The 27,258-nt window shown below is 32.0% G+C and overlaps 2 protein-coding genes across 3 annotated transcripts in view; both read left to right on the top strand.

Annotated features, from left to right (window-relative positions):
* The first annotated feature begins 690 nt into the window (after positions 1–690).
* On the top strand, positions 691–12,194 carry LOC145687171 (uncharacterized). The gene is made up of 4 exons (XM_081760635.1): positions 691–883; positions 7,227–7,389; positions 10,930–11,109; positions 12,167–12,194. Exons 1-4 carry the CDS (start codon positions 727–729, stop codon positions 12,192–12,194), a joined length of 528 nt encoding a protein of 175 aa, XP_081616761.1. The 5' UTR covers positions 691–726.
* Positions 12,195–12,562: 368 nt separating this feature from the next.
* LOC145687657 (uncharacterized) overlaps positions 12,563–27,258 on the top strand; it is a 92,589-nt gene continuing 77,893 nt past the window's right edge. For both annotated transcript variants that reach the window (XM_081761118.1, XM_081761117.1), the window contains exons 1-4: positions 12,563–12,699; positions 18,076–18,162; positions 21,926–21,985; positions 25,924–26,066. In XM_081761118.1, coding sequence (XP_081617244.1) covers positions 12,583–12,699; positions 18,076–18,162; positions 21,926–21,985; positions 25,924–26,066 — 407 coding nt within the window. In that variant the 5' untranslated portion in view covers positions 12,563–12,582. The remainder of the gene's footprint in view (positions 12,700–18,075; positions 18,163–21,925; positions 21,986–25,923; positions 26,067–27,258) is intronic.

Raw genomic sequence — 27,258 nt, 5'->3', positions numbered from 1 at the left:
ATCATTAAAATGTAATTATCTATCAAACCGGACATTGAAAATGGCATTTATGGAAGAAGATAGGATGATAGCTCCAAATTCAAATTCAGTTGATATGGTGGTTTACTTTGCACCATACCAACGTGAAACAACATATTTTTAGGAATAACGAAAACAAGTGAAATGCGCCAACTATAAAATGATGAGCACTATTCATGCTAAATATATAATATGACTTGAAAGCTAATTTTGGAATGATACAAGCTGTTACAATGCAAGCTATTTCTATTCAAAGGAAGGGGGGGGGGGGTTGAGTGATTGTTCAATAGAATTAAAAAATTGGTTTAGAATTATTAAAACAGTCTTTTAATTACAAAATTATATATTATTTTAAGAAACTTGAAATCGAAGACTGAAAGTAGCTCCATAGATTATATTTAATTTCGAAAAATAAGAACAGTTGACGACGTAAGAATTATCAGTTCAATTCTCGATTACAAAATGAACAAAAGTAAATACAATGTGACGATTTTTTTTTTTAATGAAAAATTAATTATAACTTAAAGTACTATTATTTCCGAAAAATTTTCTCTATTTGAATTTTGGAAAAACATTGTAGGTTGGCGAATCAGAATTTTAGCCATTAGTAAATTATTGGCAACGTCGCAATGACTGTAGGGCAACTGCGCTTTGACCTCCAGCACTGTGGAGTGATTCTAGGCGTTCTCTTTGCCACAGCTTATTACCATGGATAAATTGGAATATTTATTACGTGTGTTGTCTGAAGATGACGTAAAGAAGATACCAGAAGATATAGTATATCATTTGGAAGAATGCTTACGAATTCTTCAGGAAGATATAAAGGAATCAAGAGAACATCTTTCTTGTTTGAAAACGAACACCGGTGAGCACATTTTTCCTATCATATTAATTTCAGTGCTCACATTTAATTAAACGTAGTCAAGAAACCTAATGTTAGCATTTAGAACATAATTGAACATAGATTGAGAAAAAACATATAAACTCACACATTTGTAATATATCTTAAGTTTAATAACATATTATTTCTGTCTTTAACAACCAGAACAAAATGGCGGCTGCCGCCATATTACATTTATTTTATACTACTTAAACTAAAATATGATTATATGTATAATGTCCTCAAGTATAACTTTAACGTCAAACGTTGTCAAAAATAGCTTTAACGCTGCATAGTTTATGTTATTTCTGAACACCATTATCGTTGAATGAAATTTTAATAATAATTTTATCGTTGTATTAAACTATTTTACATAGCCATGCTGGTACTTGGGACCCGATTGCTTCTATATAACTTTGAAGCTAATACAGTTTTACAGAAAAAGAAGGGGAGGGAAGAATCATCTTCATTTACCCTACTTTTCACATGTACATCAGTTATAAGAATGTAAAAAAAAAAAAAAAAAATCATTTTATTTTCCATAAATAATGCCGAAAATGAATTTTAAATTCGTGTGAAAAGAAAATGTAGTGGGACATCATATATATTCATTTCCTACTTCTTGATTTTTAGATTTCCAAACTATGCTATGCATAAGTCTCGGAAGTCTTCGTCCGTCTGTCTGTTGATGATCAGAGCAAAAACGATAATAGATAGCCAGAAACAGTTTTTGCAAACAATTCATCATCTCTAGTCAACATATAAATATCCACAACACTACCAAAACTGGAAGTGGTTCAAATTTACTATTACTTCGGTTTCAATACCGGTTTCAACGCTTATCGCCATAGAACAAAAGTGGTAACATATAGCGATAAGTGGATTTTTGCAAACGATTCAGTGTCTCAAGATAACATCTCGTGACTATTCAAAACATCTACAAAAACAAAGTGGTTCAATTTATTAGTTCCAGGTTCAATATTGATTTCCGTAGAATTAAAACAATAAAAGATATCAAGAAGCGACTTTCCGATTCAATGTCCCAAGAATAGGTTCAGTCCCCTCCCTTAGCCATTTAGACAAACCAGAAATGGTTGAAATAAACTATTTTTGGTTTGAACTTTTATCGCCATAGAACAAAAACATTAAGACATAGCGAGTAATGGCTTCTTCATATGGACTCAACGTCCGAGGAACAAGTTCTACCTTTGCTCTTATTACTCCATTGCAACCAGTACTTATAGGTACACTACTTCAAGTTTGAGTGTTAAGTTTACATAGTTTGAAAGTCTTAGTTCCACATATTAAACTATACTCATTTCCTTATACCCGGTATATGATTTTTGTTCATTTCTTAGATTGTGTCATGTCAAACATTTTTTTCCCTCCATTTTTAACAATTTGTATGGTAAGTTTTTAAATTATAAAATATTATTTGTTATTGGAAGCATAGAAAATAAGGTTACAATACTTTTTTACTGTCGATCCAGGAAATACACTATGTGCAAAAGGGATGATTTCAGTGTGTACAAAGATCATATGGCAGCTCTTTTTTTTTTTTTTTTTTTTAAGCTTACTGCCTACAGTTTTTTGCCTTCTAAATACCTGTCATACTTATTTCGTCCTATATTAATAATAATATAATCAAAATCAAGAAAACAAAATAAAACTAAGGAAATCCAAAATTGAGCTTTACAAGAGGAAATTTGGGAATTTGCGGTGTTATATTAAATGATTTTGGGACGATAGATCATGTAGTCAGGATGGAGGAAATTAGGAACGCTTTCAAAGTCTTGACTGGAAAACCAATCGGAAAACGACCATTAGAAAGACCTAGACGCAGATGGGAGGACAATATTAATATGAATCTCGCAGAAATAGGAATACAAAGTAGAAACTGGATCCAGCTGGCTAAGGATAGAAGTCAGTGGAGAGCTTTTGTGAACGCGGCATTGAACTTCCAAGCTCCATAGGCCATAGAGTTAGTTAGTTAGGTTTTGGGACAATACGGAAACAGAAAATAAAATACGGTTCTCTGTACCCAAATAGTAACTTGAGTGTAAAATAATATCATGAATAATGTGTTGACGAAGGTATGTATGTTGTTTCATACTGATCAGCTTGCAGTGCTTTATGATTCATGAAAGTCTAGAACTTTGACACTATCACTACTAGGTCGATGAGTAGGTACAAAGAAAAGCGTGGTTTAGATGTGAGGGATTAGGTTTTGATTATTATTTGCCTGACAGCAGGTATTAGGAATTATTCTGTAAAGGTATCAACTTTATGGGAATGTCAGGTGTGAGCGAGTGATAATCTTGAGCGCCCACACATCTGTTTCTTTGAAACATTTTTCTCAAAGATGTTCAAATTTTACACAGTGATGGTGATTGTGACGTAGATAGTTTATTAGCAACAGGATTGTGTTAGATTGTGTTCTTGCAGAATGGTGTTCGAAAAATTGTCCCATGTGTTAGCATCAGTAGCTCTTTCTGCCTGAAGAAACTAGTCCGATACACTACGTGCAAAAGGGATGATTTCGGTGTGTACAAAGAGGTAGTTTTTATTGGTCATGATTGAGGTAGTTTTTAAACAAGATCGTAGCTATGGGTTATGTTCGATTGCAGTAATGGAGCGGCTACAAAACTACTCGATACATTAGCACTTATATCAAGACTATTAGAGGTAGAACGGCTACACTTTTTGGTAGTGGTTGAAGTTTAGAACGTTTGACAGCAAGATGGTTACGATGGGTTATGTTCTTGATAAATTGTGACTATATGTGTATATACAGTATATACATTGTGGACCATTTGATCTTGAATACGCCCTTGTAACTTTTAAACTATTAGATAAATAACACTGAAATTTCATACCATGTAAATGCCGGCAAGGGAACATTATTTGACATAATCTATAATACCATCAATGTTGCCAATCCTATATAAAGTTATATTTTTTAAATGACACTACGTCAGATTATTACATATTTAGTCTACATATTAAACGAACACTTACAATATCATAATTGATATACAGTGTTCCAATCTAAGGACGCTGTAGTATCACAAACATCGAAAAACAAACACATTTTGGAGGGTTCTATAGCAGTAATAATGCAAGTGAGACAAACGGGGTAATGCACATCCAAAGTGCCTTGGTGTCGAATACTTCAGTCATGATATGACGTATTTCGAACACGTAGAAACGAAGTTATATTGAGTTGAAAATTTGTCCTTTTTTCTTTTTCTTTTTGGACTTAATCTAAAAAAATGTTTAGATAAGTATCACATCCAATTACTTAGTTGGTTTTCAATAGATATAAAGATCATGATGCCGTTTACAGCAACTTGATAACTCAAAACTTTCTGAAAATAAGAAGAAAATGATAAAATTTTATGTATTACTTAAAATGGCATATTTGTGGGAACTTTCAAAATCATTTTTTTTTTAAATTTACTTTGCTTCTCTAACATAATAACAATATTTTTGGTAGGTGTAGTTACAACAAGTTCTTGAAATTACATAATTTTAAGCACTATTGCAAACTTGAGCAGTGTTTATCATATCTCCCGAGTGGTTCGAGATACCAAATTGCTGTAAACGGCATTAAGATTTTCACATCTATTAAACATCATATAAGCAGTTAGATAAAATACTTATCTAAGCAGTTTTTCAAGATAAAGTCCTTCAAAAAATAAAAAATAAATAAATAAATAAAATAAAATTTTCTATTCCTTGTAACTTTGTTCCTACACATTCAAAATCCACCATATCATGATCATAGTATTAGACACTAAAGTACTTGAAATGTGCATTGCAACGTCCATCTTACATGCGTTCTAACTGCTATAAAGACCAAGGAAGTTTGGATGCTTTTGTTACCGTAACGTCCTTAGTTTATAACAGTGAGTAAGAAACGTGATATTGTAAATTTTCGTTTAACATGTAAATTTGAAATGTGTAATAGTCTACCGTAGTAACATTTGAAAAAAATGTAACTTTACGTTTGGTTGGCAATACTGTTAGCCTGGTGGTATCTTAGAGTATGTCAAGCAATGTCCCCCTGCTGGTATTTGCATGGTACAGAATTTCAGTGCTTTTGTTTATTTAAAAGTTACAAGGCTGTATCATGATAAATGACCCATTCTGTATATACCAGACTGTCGTATATATTTCCTGCCATGTCAGAACGTGAACTTTGAGTACCTCTGGATACATTAGTGAGATATAGCAATCAATAGAGCACTATACAGAGGAATTCTTCCCCTTCATTAATAGCTTTTTTAGTCTTAATGGCAGGTGGTCTTCTAATCTGAAATATGGAACGGCAAGAAATACTGATTCGTGAGCTTCTGTTGTATGACTTTCAACTGGGATCCACTTTCCACTGTTTCTTTTGAAGAAATATATTTATATTGTCGCGCCTGCATTAGTGGACATCATTAATGAGTCATTCTCTCAAGGAATTTTCCTTGACACATTAAAACTCTCAGTCGTCAAACTCTTATTCAAAAAAAGATGTAGAAAAGAAATAGAAAATGACCGTCCCATTTCACTTTCTTCTATTTTTCAAAACTTGTTGGAGAACAAATGGGAACAAACTTTAGTATATAAGCGACTTCTAAGTTTCATTAATGAACAAAACTTAATCTCGAAAACGCAACACGACTTTATAAAAGGCAAATCCACAATTACTACCATATATGAACATATCAAAATAGCCATAACATCTGTTGATCAAAAGGTCAACCCTGTAAGAATACGTATATTCTGATCTTTCAAAAGCTTTTGATTGTGTACTTTTTGGTAAGTTAGCAAAATATGGTATTAGGGGTATTGTTTTGGAGTGGTTCAAATCATACTTGTACAATAATCGTAGACAAATCGTACACTTCCTCATATGGACGAAACAACTAAAACTCTGGGCAAAATAAGCTCAAATGAACAAATAAATAGAAAAGGTGTTCCACAAAGATCTGTTCTAGGACCTATACTCCTTCTTCTGTATCTTAATGATTTATCCTTAAATATAGAAAAGAGTAATATACTCCTGTTTACTGATGATACAACAGTAATTGTAACTGAAAAGGACATAGATAGCTTGTAGAAAGCCATTGATCTTACAACATTCCAACTTATGCAATGGTTTTCTTCAAATAAATTAAAACTAAATGTAGAGAAAACAAAGTGTGTCTACTACCATTTATCTTATAGAACATCACACTATCGCAGATATCCATAAATCATAAAGTGTGTACATTTACTAACATCGTAAAATTTTTAAATATGTATCTAGATGATAAATTTTTTATGACAAGAACACATACACAAACTAAGCAAAAAGTTAGCCCAGGCTGTGTACATAATACGAACTCTAGTCCCAATACTGAATCCACAATCTATTCTATGCCTGAACTATGCTATATTCTATTCCCAAATTAAATACGGAATTGCCTTCTGGGGGTCTTCGCCAAAACTTCAGTATATATTCAAACAACAAAAATGGGTTAGAATTATTACAAAATCACTGAAATGTATCAGCTGTAAGACACTATTTGAATCATTGAATATGACGACAATTCCTTCTTTCTACAAATTTGAACTTCATAAAATTAACTTGGTATCATTTGGATAATATTAAAAGAGATGGTGATACATACAATTATCTTACGTGCGGAAAAGATAACTTATCTACTGTGTATCATAAAACATCTGCATACGGAAAATCACACATCTATATGAGTGTAAAACTGTATGATAAGCTACCTGGGTGCATGAAAAAGTATTCATGAAAAGAGTTTCTTTGTCAACTCAGTGCGCAAACTGCTATTAAATAACACATTTTATACAGTAGATGAATATCTCAACAGCTCAGTGTGAAACTTGGGAAAATAATTAAATCCCTATTGTATATATCAGATGGTAAATACAATTATACACATATATACAGTAAATAAATCCATATATATAATTGTTATATAGATTGTAGAATTGATTTAGTCTATTTATATTTTCACAAGTCGTTAAAAACAAGAGCATTGTATGTTTCTAAGTATTGTATCTATTTTATATACCGACGAGTTCTATACCATTTTGTACAAAACGTACATGTAATATGGTCCACAGAATGATTAATAAATCTAATCTAATCTAATTTATATCTATATCTATCTATATATATCTTTACATATCTATAGATATATATAGATAGTATCTATATATATCTATGGATACCATTTTGCACAATAAATAGTGGTCGGAAGATCTCTCGGCTAGATTTTGATTTCCAAATGTGACTATCCCATCTTTAATTATTTATTTTCAGACCAGGAAATTGGAGATCTAAAAAAGACGATTGCAGAAAAAAATGACTATGCGAATAAGGTAGAAGAGGTCCTTAAGGCAGCTAACGACAAACTTGAGATCCTTCAAAGTAAGCTTGATTTCAGTCAAGAAACAATAAGTGCCTTGCAGAAAACTATCCAAAGGTAGGTGAAAAAAGTTTTTCTATTGAAACGCATACACGTTTTAAGCAGCGATTTTTTTAGTTTACTTTTTCACTATATTATTTCCCACTATTTTCGTTTTCTATTGGATATAATAGGCATGGTATATTTTCTAAAGACATACTGAAATAAGTGTTAATGGCTGAGATTTCATTTCACCTGAGAGAGAAGAAATCTTCAGATAAATGTTAAATACCTGCACAATATAATGTTTTAATTGCATGCATCATTTCTATAAATTTTCATCTTTAATACACTCTTGCAAATTGTTTGCCTCTGTCCATTATTTATGTCAACATTAGAATTATTAGTTCGAAAGTTTAAATTCTATTACAATCATGATCGAAAGTTTCTTCTGTGATTTTATGTATGGACATTTAGCGTATAACTATAAAAAATGGCCGTGAAATTTACCATATTACTACAGCACAGTTCAGTTAAACAGTACTTATGAGAGCTGACTAGATGTTTATACTTTCAGTTTTAAATAGTAAATTATAATTATTATAATTATATGTTGTCCATTAATATATTATCAGGTCAAACTTGTAGTTTAAACGTGTATGCAATTGCTATTAATTATTTAAAAAAATAAATAAATAAAACGTGTATTTGAGATTTTGACTCACTATATTTCGTGAAGACAACTCTCAGGCTGTGTATTGTACTTATTGCGTTCAGTGTACCAAAGGCATGTGCCAGTTGCACATTGATGTAAAACACATCAGAAAATATTAACCTGATTAATATATATTATGTTTACAGATAATTAATTTATGTATATAAACGTATTACTTATATGAATGATATTGTGTAAAACAAGTAATAATTGCAATGTTTGTATTCTTCATTAAGAAGCATATCGACATAACAAAATGCACCTATTGCCTATCCAGTTTGATGTTTTGTAGTAAGTGTTCGAACAATTTAATGAGTGTCCAGAAGAAATTTCTCCTACATGTTTCCAGTCTACGTGAAGGAACATGTTTATCTTCTTGTGTTATGATTATGTACATTTACATTTTGGTATATTTCATGGTTTTGGTTCACATAGATTACACAGTGTAGTATATAAAGCGATGGTAGAGATAGTGTATTTAATTTTCGATATAATGGTTTGCAGTGAGTTCTTTGATTATTTCGTGTGATATTTATGATAATTGAAACCTGAATGATCTTGTAATATTACCCTGTAAGATAATTCTATATCTGATATGAGATTCCATACCTGCACAATATAATGTTTTAATTGCATGCATCGTCAATTAATGAGGAAATTGCAAGCTACATTGAGTTCCGTTTTTATACACAATTGATTTATGAGGGATGGAATGCGGGCTAGGGTTTTTTTCCAAGACCTTGTACCGTCAGTGGTATTAGAAGTAACAGTCGCATCCAGAGTAGATAAATTATTCCTTTCGGTTTTTTTCTCTTTTGGATCTCCCACAGGCATTTGTATCGTGAAAATATGCTTAAAATCTCTTACAGACAACTGTAAATCTGTTTGATAAATGTATATTTAATTTTGGATACAAGGTCCTTAAATTTACAAAGAAACGTATGACACGATTTTCAAGTTTTCACATTTACTTTCTTTCAAAAAAGAACTGTATAGTATCGTTTAAGAATTTTACTGAAAGTATATATACCTGATTGGTAAGGTATCAATATCGTTACCTAAGTCAAACTTCACATCATTTTATTTGTTATTATTCTCCAATATCAAATTCTGACCTTGAATCAGAGATGAACACCTAGGTGCTAGGAAACAAAAGTGTAGGCTCTTTGTAGATGATATTACTGCAATGTGAGTCTGAAATTAAAATGATGTTAGAAAACATGGCGAAAAGCTGTGAATGTAGGGCGAAAATAGATATTAAACAGGGATAAAAAGCAATTGTAGTGAAATGAAAGAATATGTGATAACTATAGAAGTGAGAGGGAACAAAGTAGAACAGCTGACAAGTTTACGGTACCAATGTAGTTTAATTAACGACGATCTAAAATATGAACGGGAAATAGAAGCAAGGATAAAAATGACGAAATACCTTTAGAAAAAGTAAAAGTACGAGGGCCGTTTTATTTCAACATCCGTTCAACCACCAGAGATGGTGAAACGCAAGTCAGTCAAATCTGTTCATTGGAGATCGCACATCCCCTTTATACCAAAAAACAGACGCTAGTGCTTAATCATTCTGGAGTAGTGAGCGTGAAACTATATTGAGTTCAATCGAAGCGCCCGCCAAGGGTAAAACGCATGATATAATTCGATTTCTCCAGGCGGCTGCTGATTTCCCTGAAATTTCAAGATCAGATATTTCAGATACCATATTCTACCCTTTTCACAAATCACATGATTCATCCATTGATCAAGGTCGCCTTTCGTCACAGATGTATACTTTTGGGTTCTCTCGTCGTGTAGGTCGGTAAGTCTTTCTTCAAACTCTCTGTAACAGTTGTGCACAAAGCGATCACTTATCATCTAATAATCCTTAATCATTCGACGATGAATGGCGGTTGTATTGTGCCCTTTCGCCTGAAGAAATCAAATTATATCACGTAATTCACCGGTTTCATGCTCACTACTTCACAATGATTGAAGACCTGAATCTATCTTTAGTATGAAGGGTGTGCGATCTCCAGTGAACAGATTTCACTAATTTGCGTTTTGGTATCTCACTTCGTTCTCCTCTGGCGGCTTAGAAATAAAAAAGAAAAAGAAAAAGAAAAAAAGTAAAGAAAAGAAAACGTCCCTCGTATATTATATGAGTCCCTGAATGAAGATTTACAAAATAGACTTATCAAATGTTGAGTATTGTATTACACGGAGCAGAAATATGAACATTACAATTAACAAACGAGAAGGATCTGAATTCTTCAAAATGTGTGTATATAACAGAGGAGACAGTAGAATCAAAAATCAACGAGAATTCTTATCGTAAATAATATGGGAGAAAAGATGATTGAATATCACTAAAATAATTTAGAACACTATTAGAGAAAAAAAATGCATGTGATTGTGATAGTAGAAAGTATGAAGGAATGAAGAGGAGCAAAACCACAGTTTATAGGGCACGGAAGCTTATGGCTTGATTGGATTGGAGTTTAGCGTTCTGTTCAACAGTGTGGCTATATGAGTTGTGAACCTACAGCTTAACCTGGGATTCGAACCACATGAGCTTCCGCTAGGAACCGAACCCGTGTCTCCCACACCAAAGGCTCATACACTATCCACATAAACATGAGGGAGCTCACGAAAGTGATGGAAAAATAATAATATGATGAAATGTATTAATAAAGGTAAAGAGATCAGAGCTCAGTATCGCTTAATTCTCTTAATTGAAGTAGCTCTGCGGTTGATTCATAATTTTGACATAAATTTAGTTAAGCCTATAAACATTCTGCGTTTTGTTGTTTCTCCCCCATATTTAACACGCTAGAAAATATATTGTCCGTAGAACTTTCCTGTGACATTTCATCAGGTGCCTGTAATTAATCATTTTTTTTTTTTTTTTTTTTAAGTTTGCAGAAGGAACTGAATGTATGTCGTTCCAATATAAAAAGACTTGTAGATCAAAACATTGAACTAGAGAGAGCTCTGGAAGAGAAAAATCAAGAGCTTAAACGATTGAAGGAGAAACTAAGCCAGGCTGCGACACATGCAGAAAAATTAAGAGAGCATGAGGACACTTTACGCAGAAGGCAAGTATTAGATGGTCTAACGTTATTACTATTATTGTTATTATTATTAACAATGATATTTCTTAAGTATCAACATACTACTGCGTTTCCCTTAGAAGTTATTTTATCAGTAATTGCCGTAAGTTTCATTTGACATAGTCTTCAGTACCACCAGATTAATAGTGTTGCTAACATAAAATTATCTTTTTTTTCAAGTGCCAGACTATTACATATATATCAACTTTATATGCTAAATGAGAACTTACAATACAGTGTTACGAACTAAAAATACTATAGCATCAGAAATATCGGAAAACAACCAAAGTTTGAAAGGTTCTACAAGACTAATAACGCGAGTGAGACGAAAGGTCAATGCACATCCAAAGTACTTTAGTATCGAATACTATGATCATAATATGACGTATTTTCAATATATAGAAACAACGTTACAAGAGATCGAAAATTTGATGTTTCTCCAAAAAGCTTTATTTTGTAAAAGTGCTGAGATAAGTTCCACATCCAATTGCATAAATAGTTTTAAATAAATTGAAAGATCATAGTGTCCTTTACAGCAAAGAGTTTGGGTAAAGATCAGCCTTTTTTCGCCTATGATTGTCATAAAAGTAAAAGTGTTCATAAAAGCCAGTTAACTGTTCATAAAAATATGAAGTTCAAGCATTAAACGTTACATCTCTGTAAGAAGCATATGAAAAATATTGTAGCAAATCGCATAAAGATTCCTGAAAGCAAAGCATAGTTATTGACACACTGCCAGTTGACACTTTTTTTTCGCGCTTCATGAACCACACTACATGAATGCTTGTTGATAAGGTCATTAACTCTAGTCTTCACAAAAAATAAACATAATGGTTCATGAAGCGCCTCATACTAAAATATTGTTGGAAACTCGAAAAAAAAAAAAAAAAAAAAAAAAAAGTGTCAACTGGTAGTATATCAATAACTATGCTTTGTTTTCAGGAATCTTTATGTGACTTGCAACAATATTTTTGACATGTAACGTTCAATGTTTTAGCTTCATATTTGTACTGACTTTTGATATACTGATTTCTGTGAACAGTTCTGGTTTTTATGGCTATCATAGTTGAAAAAAGCCCATCTTTACCCACCTCTTTTCACGTCTGTATCTATAGTAGTATGATCTGGACGATGATGAATCAGTCATTTCTACTACCTTATATAATAGTACAGAGTATATACATTTTAGCTTTTATTCTACTTCCTTACTTGCAATGGCTCTGTAGTAGCAAAATGGTAATCTTAGCCATAGACTACGGAGCAAATTCCTTGAGATATTAGTTTAAAATGAAATAAAACATCCTTACGTAAATGTATAGATAATTAAAAAAAGTATACTTGCTTTTATCATGATTTGAAAGCGAAATGAAGTTGTAAGTGATTTTCTTTACTAATTGAATCCCAAATGATTATTGTTGTAGGGAACTGCAGGTGGACGATGATAAGCAAACACTCAACATGCGGGTGAAAGCTTTAATAGGAGATCTTCCAATGTATAGGACACAACTTACCCTAATGCATCAGAACTCTGAAGTTCAAAATTTTGGAACCGGAGATGCTGCAAGGAATGATATGGTACGTATCCTCATATAGTCGTTAATAAATAAATGAATAAATAAACCATCTAACTCTATGGCCTATGGAACTGGGAGGTTCAATGCCACATTCACACAAGCTCTCCATTGAATTCTGTCCTTAATCAACTGGATCTAATTTTTACTTTGTGTTCCTGTTGTGCGAGATCCATCTTAATATTGTCCTTCTATCTGCTTGTAGGGCTTTTATTTATTTATTTATTTATTTATTTATTTTTTTGGGGGGGGAGTCCAGTTAAATCACATAGTCATAATACAACTAATAATCACTAATCAATGGAGCGTTTCACTGTTATAATTAGGGAGCAGAAGTTGATGAAATGTGGTCTTTTTATAGGTCATAAACTTCTGTTCTCTAGCTATTATCAGCCTGTAAGGTACGGTATATTATTCCCGCTGGGACAGCACAAAATACAAACAAACAAATAAATAAATAAAAAGTAACCCATTAGGTTGGTTTGGATTCCATTTAAACTGTAGTTTCAAGTCCCATACAGCCTCGGTGCTGAAAGAGAAGCCAAACTTCAACAAATAGACAGCGTTGCTTTCGCTTATATCGCGAAAGACTCTTTTCATATAAAGAAAAGGTAAGTCAATGCTTTTATTTATTATTATTATTATTATTATTATTATTATTATTATTATTATTATTATTATTATTATTATTATTATTATTATTATTATTATTATTATTATTATTTCGTTTGCGCTGTTATTACAGAACTTTCAGTACATATGTTGCTAGCAAAAGTGGTTACCTTTCCCGTGCATGTTCTGTTGTCAATAATTTTATAATGAATTCATAAATATAGTTACAGTTCTTTTTACCGTAGTGAGAACGTACTTCTCTGAACGGTACCATTAACTATCTAAATTACTTAATTCATTCCAAAATTTACTGACAGAAGAACTTGAGTGAGGAATATGATCTTTTGTTGTTGATTGCATATGATGTTGAGTATTGTCAGTTACAATAAATAATACAATTTTAGTAATCCAAGATACTCTTTAGTGCACTCGTCATAGGGTTTCAGGTAAACAGAAATTAGAACACATTGTTTCTCTTCACAAAAATGTCTGTATAGTGATATTCTATGAGTTATTACAAGGCCTTATAAATCCAAGTTGTGTGAGAGCCGTCACATTAAAAAACAATGCGGGAAAATATGTTTCGTGCTGTTTTTTTTTCCTCCGTAAATATTAACTGCAGGTGAAAAACAAAGCCAAACATTGAAGAACATAAAATTATCTGAAAATAAAAGAAAAACGAACATGTATTCCAATTGTTTCCTGTACGACAAACCGCTTAGTACGTACATTGCAAATTAATTTTAAAATAATTAGTCTCTATTGCCGAAAAACCGTTGTTTCAACGTTTTGATTCATTCTTTTTCTTTTAAATGTGGACGAATATGACTGTTATTGAAGCGGAGTTGTGTACTTATAATTATTATTTTAATTAAGCCCGTTTCCACACTACCTTTACCCTTAAGATCGTTCTTCAGCGACAAATTGAAATTGGCGAGGTAGGGCTCTCGGCGTGGTTTTTTTTTTTTTATTCTTATATTATTTTATTTTATTTAATTTTATTTCACTTATTTATTTGATTAACGTGTTTAGGTATAGCTATTATACAGAAAAGAATAGTTTGTTATTTGTCTGCAAAATCGCCATCAGAGTCATTATCCAGTTCGAATTGAAGCAACTCACACCTAAAATAGCAAGTTTGTGCACTTGAGTCTTGATGTTTACACGAGCATCTTTCTCACAAGGATACGTGATAAGGTGCAGTAATTTCTCAGTTCTGTTCAGTTCATTCCCTCTTATTATGAAAGGTTCTTGGTGTGGATAAGGTACCCAATACAGCTACTTTAGTAACGAGTGACTATTGGGTATAACTCAGATATATATGTATACTGAACAGAACAAATAGGGAAGCTATTTGTTGCACACGTTTAACTAGTGAGGCTTCAGGTTGATGGTTCGTGATTATTACTATTATTGAGCTGAGCGAAGCGAAGCTCTTATACTCGGGTTAGCCGTTTGGTTGTCCGCGAACTCCTCCTAGACCGTTTGGCCGATCTCAACCAAACTTAGCACGCTGATAGAGTATGTCGTGCTGAGTGACAACATAGGTCGAAATCAAAAATCCGATGTATCATCGAGGAATAATCACCGAAAAACGCTTCCTGATTACGTAGTTTAAGCTCGCTTAGCTCATTTCATTGCAATCGGGTATATCCATTGCATTCCTAGTTATTATTGCTACTATTCATAGGGCTATAACGCGACAATATTATAAATAATTTTTTATGTAAGTTATCGTCCCCCTCTGTACTAACTATTATCATTATTATTTTATTATTACTATTATTATTTTAAAGCTTGTGTTATTTTGTTTTAGGTGGAATAGTATAAGTATATATTTGTACATATTATTGTTTGTTAGAAGGAATTTTTAATTAAAGTGGCCATGGTAATGTAAGTAAGAGAATGATTTCTACGCATAGGTTCTCTGAAAATGGGATATAGGCAAGATTGACAAATTATACGACTTAAGATACCCTTTTCTGCTTCACAATAATATACTGGAGAGTCAGTACATTTAATTTGAGGAAGTTTGGTTGGTGTGAGTATTATGTACATCCTTAGTCTAATTAAATAAAGTACGCCAGGTCTGTTCCAAGATGGAAAAATTGACACAATTTTCGAAGATGCTGTCGTACTTATCGACCAATAATGTTTACCAGGTCCTGTACGGTTTACTTCCCAACGTTGTAAATATAATTTGTGTGAATTTGTATGAGAGAATGAAAATTGTGGTAAAGAATTTTAATATTAGTATTTACACCATTTTAATTTTTTTTTTTTTTCATATATATCACATAGGTTGAAAAAAAAAAACGTGAGAAATTGTAAAATTGAAGTTAATCTGAAGTTTATCTTGATGTAAGTGACCTATGAGAGATTTAATATTGATAATATTCCATGTGAAATTTTTACCCCAGTTTAAAGTTTCGGTAATTTCTTTGGAGCTGGAGGAAGAAAAGATGGAAGTGGCAAAGGGAGTTATTATGGATTTTCCAAACTCATTTCTCTGGCAGTAACGTATTTCCTCTCCATGCCTGCACTTGATGCTATAAGCGAAAAAAAAAAAAAGCATTATAACAACTCTTAAAGTTGGTCACATGCTATCTAATTTTACCTGGTTTTTGTTTCTACCAGTGGCTTGAGTGAAGCAGAAATACCTTAATTGGTCAGCGGAATCTCCTTTCTTAGCCTCATACAAAGATATTGTAAGATCTTGACTGATTTCAGCAATTTCGTCCTCAGTAGCGCTTTCGGTGTTAAATATTGATATTTTTATTTATTTATTTATTTATTTATTTATTTATGGAGGGTATAATTATTTAAATCATATTTACGAAAGTTTTCTTTTCCTCACTGTGCAAGCAAGAGGTGCTGTCATAGCCATTTGTAGCATGGAGAAGCAGAAATAAATCTTCTATTTTTTCTTTCTTTCTTTCTTTCTTTCTTTTTCTTTTTTCTTTTCTTTTCTTTTTTTTTTTTGCTTATATTTAAAGAGTGAATGACCACTTTCTTTTTTTTCAGGTTTCAGAAAAAGTTTTTTCCTTCCAGTGGTAGTGTAATCATTAGGACTATTAAGTCTATGTTCTCTCCAACTGTGATCACCGAGTCATTAGTTTTAGCTAGAAAAATCGCTGAGTTAGCGATTAGACAATCTGATTCATCGGGTGCTCGGACTGTGATTGAATTTCCTATCAGCATTTTTCCTGATATTAAAGAGATTAAGCGAGATTTATTCCTTTTATTTGATAGGAACATTTATTTTTTTGTCATCTATCGGAAGATGGCTTTCAATTATTGCCATTGTGCGTTTTTCATATGTAAATTATCCACTTCTCAAATACAATAGTACTTTTCTTTGCGTAGTGAACTTTGACGTAAGAAGTGTCGGCATCAAACACATCACAATAAGTTTCCTGAAGATGCCAGATTACTGTGTGAAGCAGACACCCACTATCGACTGTGAAGAGGATCTCTACCATATCCGGAAGATCCTGCTTCACTTCGTCGAAGACAGAATTAATTTTGTAGTTTTTCTCTTTCTCAATTTGTCAAAAAAAAAAAAAAAAAAAAAAAAAAAAAAGTTTGCGGAATAGATAACTCATACCTAAAATATTCTTCCAATTTATCATTCTGGATCAATGAACTTAAAATGTTTTGATAAAATAGAAAACTAGGAAACACCTAGTCAAACTAATGACAGCGTGCAAACGTACCACCACCTAAAGATGTCCGTGTTCAACTCTGTGCGACCAAAGAGATGATCACGTTTATTTGAGATCAGCATGGGATATTACTACTTGGTTTCCAGGCAAAGGGTACCACAATTACCAGGATATACTATGCCTCAGTGCTGCCTGCGTTGCGGGATTCTGTGAAATCCCAGAGCGTGACATGCTGAGAAAAGATGTCCCTCTCGTGGAAAACAACGCCCCCGTTCACTGCTCGAATGTTGGCCAGACAGATGCACGCCCCTGGGTATGAAATCCTTCGCGTTTTCTCTTGACCACACACTATCTTCATCCAGTAATGGATATTGGACCACTTCAACTTACTTCACATTCGGACCTATAACAGCAACGGTGCAGAGTTGCGAGTTCGAAGATATGCAGGAGTATACATGTAAAATTTCATCGCTCTACGATATGTGGAAATGGGTCAGGGTAAAACTTTCTCCTGCAACTCTCGTTAGCTGGCAAATTTCAAAGAAATCACACATGTGCAAATTACTCAGAAACTATTGATTTGCGATCTCCGGTTCATATAGGTAAAAATGTTCCAAAGTATTTGTTGAATATCCCTTTGCAAGGAATGCATCGAATTACCAGTCACCCTGTATATATCGCACAATTATGTATATAATCGAACACAAGGATCTGTTTACATTAGCAAATACGATTCACTCATACAATACTAGGCAGAATTGTAATATGTATATCATTCAGCAGAACAATGCAAATTTTAACAAAACTGTTTATATGAATTGTATATCAAATTACCAACAATTACCAACAAAGTATAAGTACATTAATGAGAAACGGGTGTTTAGGAATATTGTGTTACAATTATTGTTAGAAAAAAGTTATTACTCTGTTGAAACTTACCTTACTGATAATATATAGAGAATGTATCCATGACAACTGTAAAGCTTAATTGAGGAATATTCTCATATTGTAAGCTATAAACAGGCAAATAAATATGAATATGGATATGAGTAAGAAGAGTAACGTGAGTAGAGAAATGCAGTGTAGTTTACTCTCCTTTTCAGATGATGGAACTTTCGACCGAACGGGACATGGAGGAAGATGAACCTGCTCTCGAAAGAGAGGCAAGAGAAGATTCAGTTTTATCTGAGGTACAGTCGTAGCATCTCTAAAAATACTGTAACCAGTAACTTTGAAAATAATTATATGGTTATTTTGTATATCCATATTATTGTAACTTGGAACATCAATTAGGTAAAATTATTTTTACAGTTCTAGTCAGTTTTGACTTATTATTTAACTGTTCAGTTTTTACTTATTTTATTGCTAATAAAAATGGTGAGTTATATTTTTAATAAATAATTTGGAAGAGTTAGTTGTTTGTTTGAAGAATTATGTAGCCTATTTTGTTGATATCTGCAAACCGTTAATGACCTCTGATGACTAGTATAGTTAATTACACAAAGAGAAGTTACATTTAAACAACAAAGAGAAAACAATCAAGAATGACAATATTTTGAATTATTTAGTTGAATTTTCTTGTTTCCCTATCGAAGTAATTATTCCTTGAAATAAACACAAATGTCATTAGAATCACTCCATGATCTTTGAATTGTTTCACTAAGGTGTTTGTTTTATGACTATTTTCCCGTATTAAAATATAATACGGCACTCATAATATTCAAACAAATCTCAACATTAACCCTCGCACTACCTAGGTATTTTTGTAACGTAGACTACCAAGCGGGCTTTCATTTTGTGCCCGCCTGTTAAGATTAAATGTATCTCTCAAAAGAAACAAATTAGAACTCCCACAAAAATCTACAGAGACTGTAGTGAATAGTACACACGATAAGACAAACAGCTACTTACTATACTGCCATCTAGGAGTGACACTACTAAATGTCAGTCACATGTTATACCAACCGGGGAGGGGGGGGGTGCCCACCAACTTAAAATAGCAAATTTTATGAGACACACTAACGTACAATTTGAACCACGGTAATGTATTCGCTTTAGGTAAACATGTTGAGTAATAACATATTCTCTTACATTTTTTAAAGAAACGATTAGAAGAGTAATTACAAAAAATATATTGTGGTGGGCACGAATCCCCCCCTCCCCTCCGTTGGTAGTTTGAGGGTTAATAGAGAAATCATAAGCTAGTTAAGATGGATGCAAGTAATACATTTTCAGTATTTCTAAATCTCTGCCATTTACTTGGATGAGGTGAAATATTTCCTATTAGCGATCTTAAGGACACTAAAATGAAACGGCTTGTGCTAAGTGTGAATTCAGGTATAATTACAATTTAACTTGAGTTTAATATTAAGATGTCTAACATTGTAAGTTACTCATGAATGATAAATAAAACTGTTATTATGCTAAAATGTATGGAAATATTCCTATATTACTAATTTCGAAGTTTTAGTAATTGTATAATTTGTGGAGAGCAAAATTTTATGTTAACAAATTTCCTGGCAGAAAAAAAAAACTCAATTTACATTGTCCATTCATTTCAATTTACATTATCTATTCATTTCAATTGATCCATTTTTACTGGATATTTTACGAATATTAGTGTTAGCTTCTAGTTACGCTTCTGAACTTCTAATTACCGAGGTTTTTATTAGCTCTTCGTGATCAATCGTGGTTTGATTTGCAACCTGGGCCTGTGTATGTACGTATGTCTATAATACTCTCATGTCTTCTTTGATAAACTAACTTTGGTCGTGCAGCTGCCTGAAGAAGTCGAAATACACTTGTGATTATCGTTGTATTGGAAATATGTAAATTTGAGGATAAGACTACTAGAGGCTGCGAAATTTCTATTGTTATATTACCTTACTCTATTGTTATATTACTGCTCCCACACAAGCTTTTCTTATCAATTGCTGCTCGGAATATTTGTTCTTTTTCTGTCATCGTGCTGAAACCGTCTACGACTACCTTCATGTCGTATTTCCGAAAACCATTGAATAGTAGTTCTAATTATTCGTAAAACTGTAACGAGATCTTCCGTTTCTCCCGTTGGTGCATCCAGATTTATGATCACTATATTGAACCATTGTCAGTTCAATGCAATGTATGACGTTCTATCATTCAGGAATTTAAGTCTCTTAAGGGTCTTCACTACAGCGAAACCGCTAATTTTAGAGTTTTTCTGTAATATCTTCAAAACAAATAAAAAAATATTCGAAAAGCATAAACATAGTGAACTAGACAATACGACTTTCCGTGTGATACCTTTACCACAATTCACCTATCAGTTTTTGGTTTGCCGCTATTTACAGAACCCGCAGAAAATGCTAAATCTATCCACAGTTGCAAATCGAAAGCAGATAGATGAGTTGTGATAACGGTATCACATGCAAAATCGTATTGTATAGTTCACTACGTTTCTGTTTTTCGAATATTTTTATTTGTTTTGAAGATATTACAGAAAAACTCTAAAATTAGCGGTAGTTTAATTTTGTTGTAGTGAAGACCCTTAAATATTTCTAAATAAGATTCTAAATATTTCTGGTATGCTATTTCTAAATAAGAACTCTTTCCGGGCTTCGGTTCTTCCATGGGATAACGTGTATCGTCGTATCTTGAGATTTTCATCCTCAGTCCACTTAACTTTCTGAGTAGCTAGTGCATCTATATTAGCCTTTTCTATGTTTTCTGCTAATATCTGAAACTACACTGTCTTATAAAGTAACATTCCACATTTCGAGCCAGATTTCTTTTCCCATAGGAAGATCTGTATATTACGCTTCTGTTACGTTTTTTTAATGTATTTATTTATTTTGGAGGGAGGAGATAGTATCACCAGTCTTATGTCCAACCTCTACACTTATGGAAAAAACAGAAACAATGTAGGTGCTCGTATCTGTTTAAATCAAAGTGTCGAGTTTGAGCTTTGAACAGGATTCCAATTTAACCGAGAATAAAAGCAGATACACTTTTACTCTTGTCTACTTGGAAGAATAACAACATTTAGGAGCTTTGTATCATCATACAATAATACCAGTAACAGTAGCAGGAAGCTCAATTTCGCTTTAAATAGAAACGCTTACATCTGTAGATAGAACCAACTTAATTTACAAACAGAATTTCTAGTTTACTTAGTGTAGTCTTTCATATATGAAGGCTACAGTGGAGACAGAAAGTAAGTCAGTTTTTATAATTTTACACATTTGCCCTGTTTTCTACTGACTTAGCTACCTCTTCGTTTGTAGGCGAATTGTTTAGCATTAAATTTCTTAGTGACTAACCTTCTTCTTACTGTGGGATTTTGTTCATGCAAACTACATATTTCAGGCTACATTATTCTGTTGTTAACTCATTTTCGGCCATTTCTTGACTTACCTCATTTTCCCCTGTGGTATATGTGATTTTCTTTTCTTATCTTTTGTTTATTCTTCTTTTTTTAAAATCATATTTTACATATTAAAGAAATGAGTCTACGTCAGGTACATTGATATTGAAGACAAATACCTTTGTTATGTGTATTAAATAAGTAAGAAGTATTATATACGAGTAAAATAGTAATAAATAAACAAATGAGTAGTAAAATGTGAATGGTAGCAAATAAGTAAATAAATATTGAACTACTTATTTCCTCTTGAAACTCACGACCAGTATTAAGAATTTTTTTCCAATAACCACTTATATCGTATAGTTAGTTCCTAAAATTAAAATTTATATGAAATATTTTAACATTAACGTATCGTTTTCAGGTTTTTTTTTTTTAGTATTGAGTATGAAATACTCAATATGAGTATGAAATTAGTCAAAAAGAAATTAATACATGATTAATGATAAGTATTTTTAATATTTATAATAAGATTAATAATAAGTAAACGTATTCTTCTGTAGTATTTTTCAAATTTTTAATTTAAATACTTTTTTTTTTTATTGCTATAGACATCCATTCTCTCCATTGAAACACCATGGTCACCAGAACAAGACGAAATAGCGGAAAAGGTAATTATTTTTCTTGATCATTTTTCACTTTTTTTTCTTATTTTTTTTCTTTTACTTTCGAAGTCATCAGATAACAAGTACATTTGTAGTTAATACTGAGCTATCCAACAGTACAGCAGTTAATCTACAAAAATGATTGGAATTAACTTTAATTTTTATTGAATTTTTGTTTAAGTGAGTTTGATTTATTCGTAATAGTGCATTCTAAATATCCTGGCCGTCTACCTTTTGTTTTCTGGTCTCCCTATACAGACCTTCAAGAAGACATATTTATGTAACAAATGGTAAGAATGCGTGCTACAATTAAATTTAGAGCTTTGTCTACAGTAGATTACTACCACTCATACAGAATGTATCTAAATGAAGTAATCACAAAGATAAAGCATAGCGAATCAATCTTAGATTGTTAGAAATTGTTAGATTTGCAGAAATCATAGTACTGTATTTTCGCGAATATAGGACGCACTTTTTTCTCTAAATTTTGGCTTGAAAAATAACGGTGCGGCCTATAATCGAGATTCTTCCCATCAGATAATAAATCTTCAATTTCAAAATGGCATGTACATGTATCTTGTGGGTTGAAATTAATACCATTACAAGTTACTGCAGTTACTTTTGCAAATAACCAAAACCTTAAGAAGAAAATAGCAGAAAAACTTATTCGCAATATTGCCACCTTTATTGGGTATCGATAACACCTTACACTGGCACAAAAATCATTTGTACACTTAATACTTTTATTAACAGGAATACATACTTTTGTTTTACAGTATATATAATATATATGGTATATCTATATGCAATAATTGTTCTTGAGAAAAGAAAAGCAACTTTGTTTCGCAGAACTGTATCAGCTTGTTTGTACCCACCCAAATCAAGCACAATCACTTCCCACCACCTCAGCATCATCAGCATCTGATTCTTCACCTTCGCTAGACGATCCAGAATGCTGCTCAGAGTCACTATCATAAAGAAGGTAATCTCCAGTCCCATCAAGATTAATGGAAATACCAGCTTTTCTGAAACTTTTCATGATAAGTTCTTCCGATATTGACCGCCAAACAGCCAAAATCTAACGGCACACTTCTGACATAGATGCACGTTGCATACTGCCTCCTGGAGTTGAAGTTGCTTTGTTCATCATGTAATTTCTACAGAATTGTCTAGCTTTGAAAATGGATGACTGATACACACTTCCAAAGTTGCAATACAACTTTCCCGTAAATTTAGTAGTACGGCCTATATTCGAGATTTACTTTTTCTATGATCTCGTGTCAAAAGTTTAGGTGCGGCCTATATTCATGTAAATACGGTATTTTATATTAATTTATGTTTCAAACTCACTGAGTATTCATCATCAGAGTTCTGAACTTCACCGTTGTTAGAAACTGGGTCTACTTTATTATAAGTCATACTGCAAGAACAACTTTCTTCCTTATAGGAGCACATTTCCGGCTGCATACACGCAACAAAGCATTACATGTTATATACCAGTAACTTAAACTCTTATTTTCAATCAATGGATTAATAGACTTTATCCAATTACTTACCAAATTGCAAGATAATTAATTTTCTTAAGGTAACATTAAACAAAGAAAGAGAGAGAGAGAGAAAGAAAGAAAGGAAAAAGATAGTTCGCTCAAAAGCCACTAGTTGGAACTGACTGATCCACAGTGGTATTCTTATTTACATAAATCCATGCTTAAATGTTAAAGAAATTTCCTTTTGTCAAGTGTCTTCCTCCAATATGAGGCTAAGCACACATTTGATATAGATACATTACGACTTAGAACACTTGAAAGAATTTAGCATTACAAAGATAGGAGAAGAGGGTCGGCAGAAAAACAGCTTTCTCGCGTGCAAAATTTCTCCTTCAGTTGGTTCTATGTGCATTATTCACCCGTAGACTAAAATTTATTTCAGATTAGTTTATATTGTAAAGCTATAGTTTTCAAACTTAATTATTTAAAAGCATATTTAAAAAAAAAAAAAAAAAAAAAACAAGTTTTAGCTATTTTAAAAATCTTATTAACTTCATTTTTGTTATTATATATTTGTGTATTACAAAAGTATGTTTAATATTATATATATATCAATGTAATAAAGTATTCTATTAAATTATTATAGAAAATATTGTACAATTTGTTTGTAAACAACTGTACAACTGTTAAACAGCATATTGAAAACTATTTCATTTTAGTGTAATGTTAAATAATGTCAAAAATTTTTTACTTAATCAAATTTTATCAAAAAAATCTTTAAAATACGTATAAATTTTTATCCAAAGCATAAAAACTGTAATACTACAATTTAACACTTCCCAATAATATATAATCTTCAAGTTACTTTCTAAATAAACAATAAAATAAATAATAAAAAATAAAAAAATATAAAATATTTATTTGATAAAACGTCAGAAAACTTTGTTTTACAAACTAATATATTTACTATAACTTTCAATCTAATTGCATTAATCTAAAAAACACTAAAACTAAACACATTATTTCCATTATCAAGTAACTTACACAACATAAAAATATATATCCTTTAACTAGAAACCTACTTACAACAACTTAAAACGTAACACACAAATCCAAAATAATATCTCTCAAACATATTACACACTAAATTCAATTTATTATAAATACATATATATATATATATATATTAAAATCCCAGGTCTATATGCTTGTGTCCAAAGAAAAGTTTATATGTTTGTCTCCAATCCTTTCGACAATGAGATCTTGAAAACCACAAGTGCTAGAAGCGTGCTCTTTTCACTAGTCGATTCCAAATTTTGTATAGATTCCCCAGTGCTAATTGAGTATTTAAAAAACATGGTCGTTATTTCTTTATTACATTTATAGGGCTACACTGGAAGTGTTGTAATTAAAAAAAATAAAGCATATCTTACGAGTTATACATTCCAACACCACATATTTATATACAGAGGTTGTATATCTCTCAGGCGTTTGTTTCATGGCCAAATGATAATGAAAAACGAAGGATAATCATTTCTCCAGTCTATGATGTACCTTTATTATTTGGAGTCTTTAGCCCAATGAATACCATATATTGTTTGGAGTCTTTTGGCCAATGAACACCATATATCACTGACATTATAATTAATTGTGTGTGTGTGTAATGTATTTGCTTATTACATATTGCATGCAAGAAGAGAGAAAACACTGATCATACATGAATTAGAAAATCCAACCGAAAATAGGCTCAAATCTTGCAAACGGTGCGAGATATTGAAAAAAATCATCGAAAAATTTCCCCTTTATGATATCTCTTGCCGATTTTTAACAAAATGTCATTCACTTATGTCTGTAAAAGGACATGTACAGATGTTGTGAGGAATAACAAGGAAATTCATGCTCATATGTGAATGATGCGCTGTGTAGAGATCGCAAGTTCAGCTAGTATTTTATTATAAATATACATACACATTGAATAACTTACTTTTCATTTTTATCACAATTCTATTTAACCATTAAACAAACAATAATAAACATCCCCAAAATCACCAACATCTTTCACTTACATATTATAAATACATTAAAATATACTATTAATTCCAAATACTAATAAATACAATCTAAATTACCTACAAGTTTCCAATAACTACATCCTACACAATTTTTAATAATAATAATAATAATAATAATAATAATAATAATAATAATAATAAAACAAATACACAATATGTAATTATATGTAAAATGTAATTCGTTATATGGAATTCCTTTATATATTTATTATTTACTGTTCATGTTTCAATTGGTTAATAAATTTCTATCCAGTTGGATAATATTTTGTTTTTAATTTGACGAATTGTAGTAGCAATAAATGCATTGCCAGTACTTATGCAGGTAAAATGACTTGCGAATATTTTTGTCAAATAACATAACTTTTTTTTTTTTTTTTAATTTCAGATTGAAAATGAGCTGGAGTGCGATCAAGTGGAATGGGATGATTTCAAGAATGACAATGATGACTTCGCAAAGGAGAAACAAATAAATACAAAAGCCCTAACAGACCAAGAAGATATGATGAGTGATGAAACAGATGGGTTAAGGTAAAAGTCACATTTTTAAAAGATATATAGATAACTAATTAAATTGAGTTGAAAGATACGAAATTTTTAAGCATTTAAAGTTTTATTAAGATTTTTTTGTTAAAAATTTAACTATAAACATATGTTTTGTTTATCAACAAACTTAAAAAGTTTGTTACTGAACTCTCTATGTCTGTCTCTCTGTCTGTCCGTCCGTCTGTCTGTTATTTGAGATTTCTTTGAATTTTGAGTCCTCCATTCGATAAAGCATCAAAAGCTATCTGAGAAAGTAATTAAATTTTTCGCGTCAGTCTTACCGTTCCCGACATATTGGCCAGAAAATAGTTCAGATTTGGGGAGATTTAAGGATCCATATCTCTGGAACCGTAAATCAGAGAGATCATATTGGTGTTGGCCAATATCTAAGAGGATGGTGAACATTTTGGTACCAAATAGTAACCGGCGGCCACTGGACAACTGGCTACTGGCAAACTGGCCACCGTTCCCCAGATATTGGCCAAAAAAGTTTGAATTTCGGAAGATTTGAAGAGCCTTTTCTTGGGAACCGTAAGTCATAGAGAGATGATATTTTGCGAATTTTTGCGAGAAACAGAAGGAGGCGTGGATGAAAAGATTTACTTTAACATGTAGGAACAATTACAGTTATCCGTCCCGCTCCATCTCTCCACTCTTTTTAAGTTTGTTCTGGCAATGCTCTTAGAGCATTCTCAACTAGTTAAAAACTGAATTTTATTTTGACTTTTTCTTTAGTGTGTCAGATAGGCATAAATTCTGTTGTAAGCCCAGTTTTATTTTATACTTCTCCGTAAAGAGAAAGTTCTTTAGAAATGTTTTCTAGATTTAAGAAGTAACAAAGATGACTTTTGAGATAAGAATTGTTCAACAGAATGGACGAAAATGAAATAAGACACTTACATTTGTACATATTTTGTATTACGAGGGACAAGAATACCAAACGATGTCGTTTACACCAAATTGTAACTGAAACCAATAATCAATCTGACATTTGTAACCACGTACGGGTAATGAGTAAAGGGATTGAATTTTCTGGTCGCTGAGGAAAGTGTCTATTTACTTTCCATGCTGTTGTAAAACTTGTTTTTAGATTAACAAGCACATACTCATTTCGATGTGTTGTGATTTTGATATTAGAAAATAAATACTCGAGTTGACGTTATAATTAGTCACACAA

The sequence above is a fragment of the Thermobia domestica genome, chromosome 6 (assembly GCF_964235325.1).
Source record: "Thermobia domestica chromosome 6, izTheDome1.hap1.1, whole genome shotgun sequence".
In the NCBI taxonomy this organism is placed as follows: domain Eukaryota; kingdom Metazoa; phylum Arthropoda; class Insecta; order Zygentoma; family Lepismatidae; genus Thermobia; species Thermobia domestica.
The sequence above is the reverse complement of the archived record's forward strand: the minus strand, read 5'-3'. Positions and strand labels throughout refer to the sequence as shown.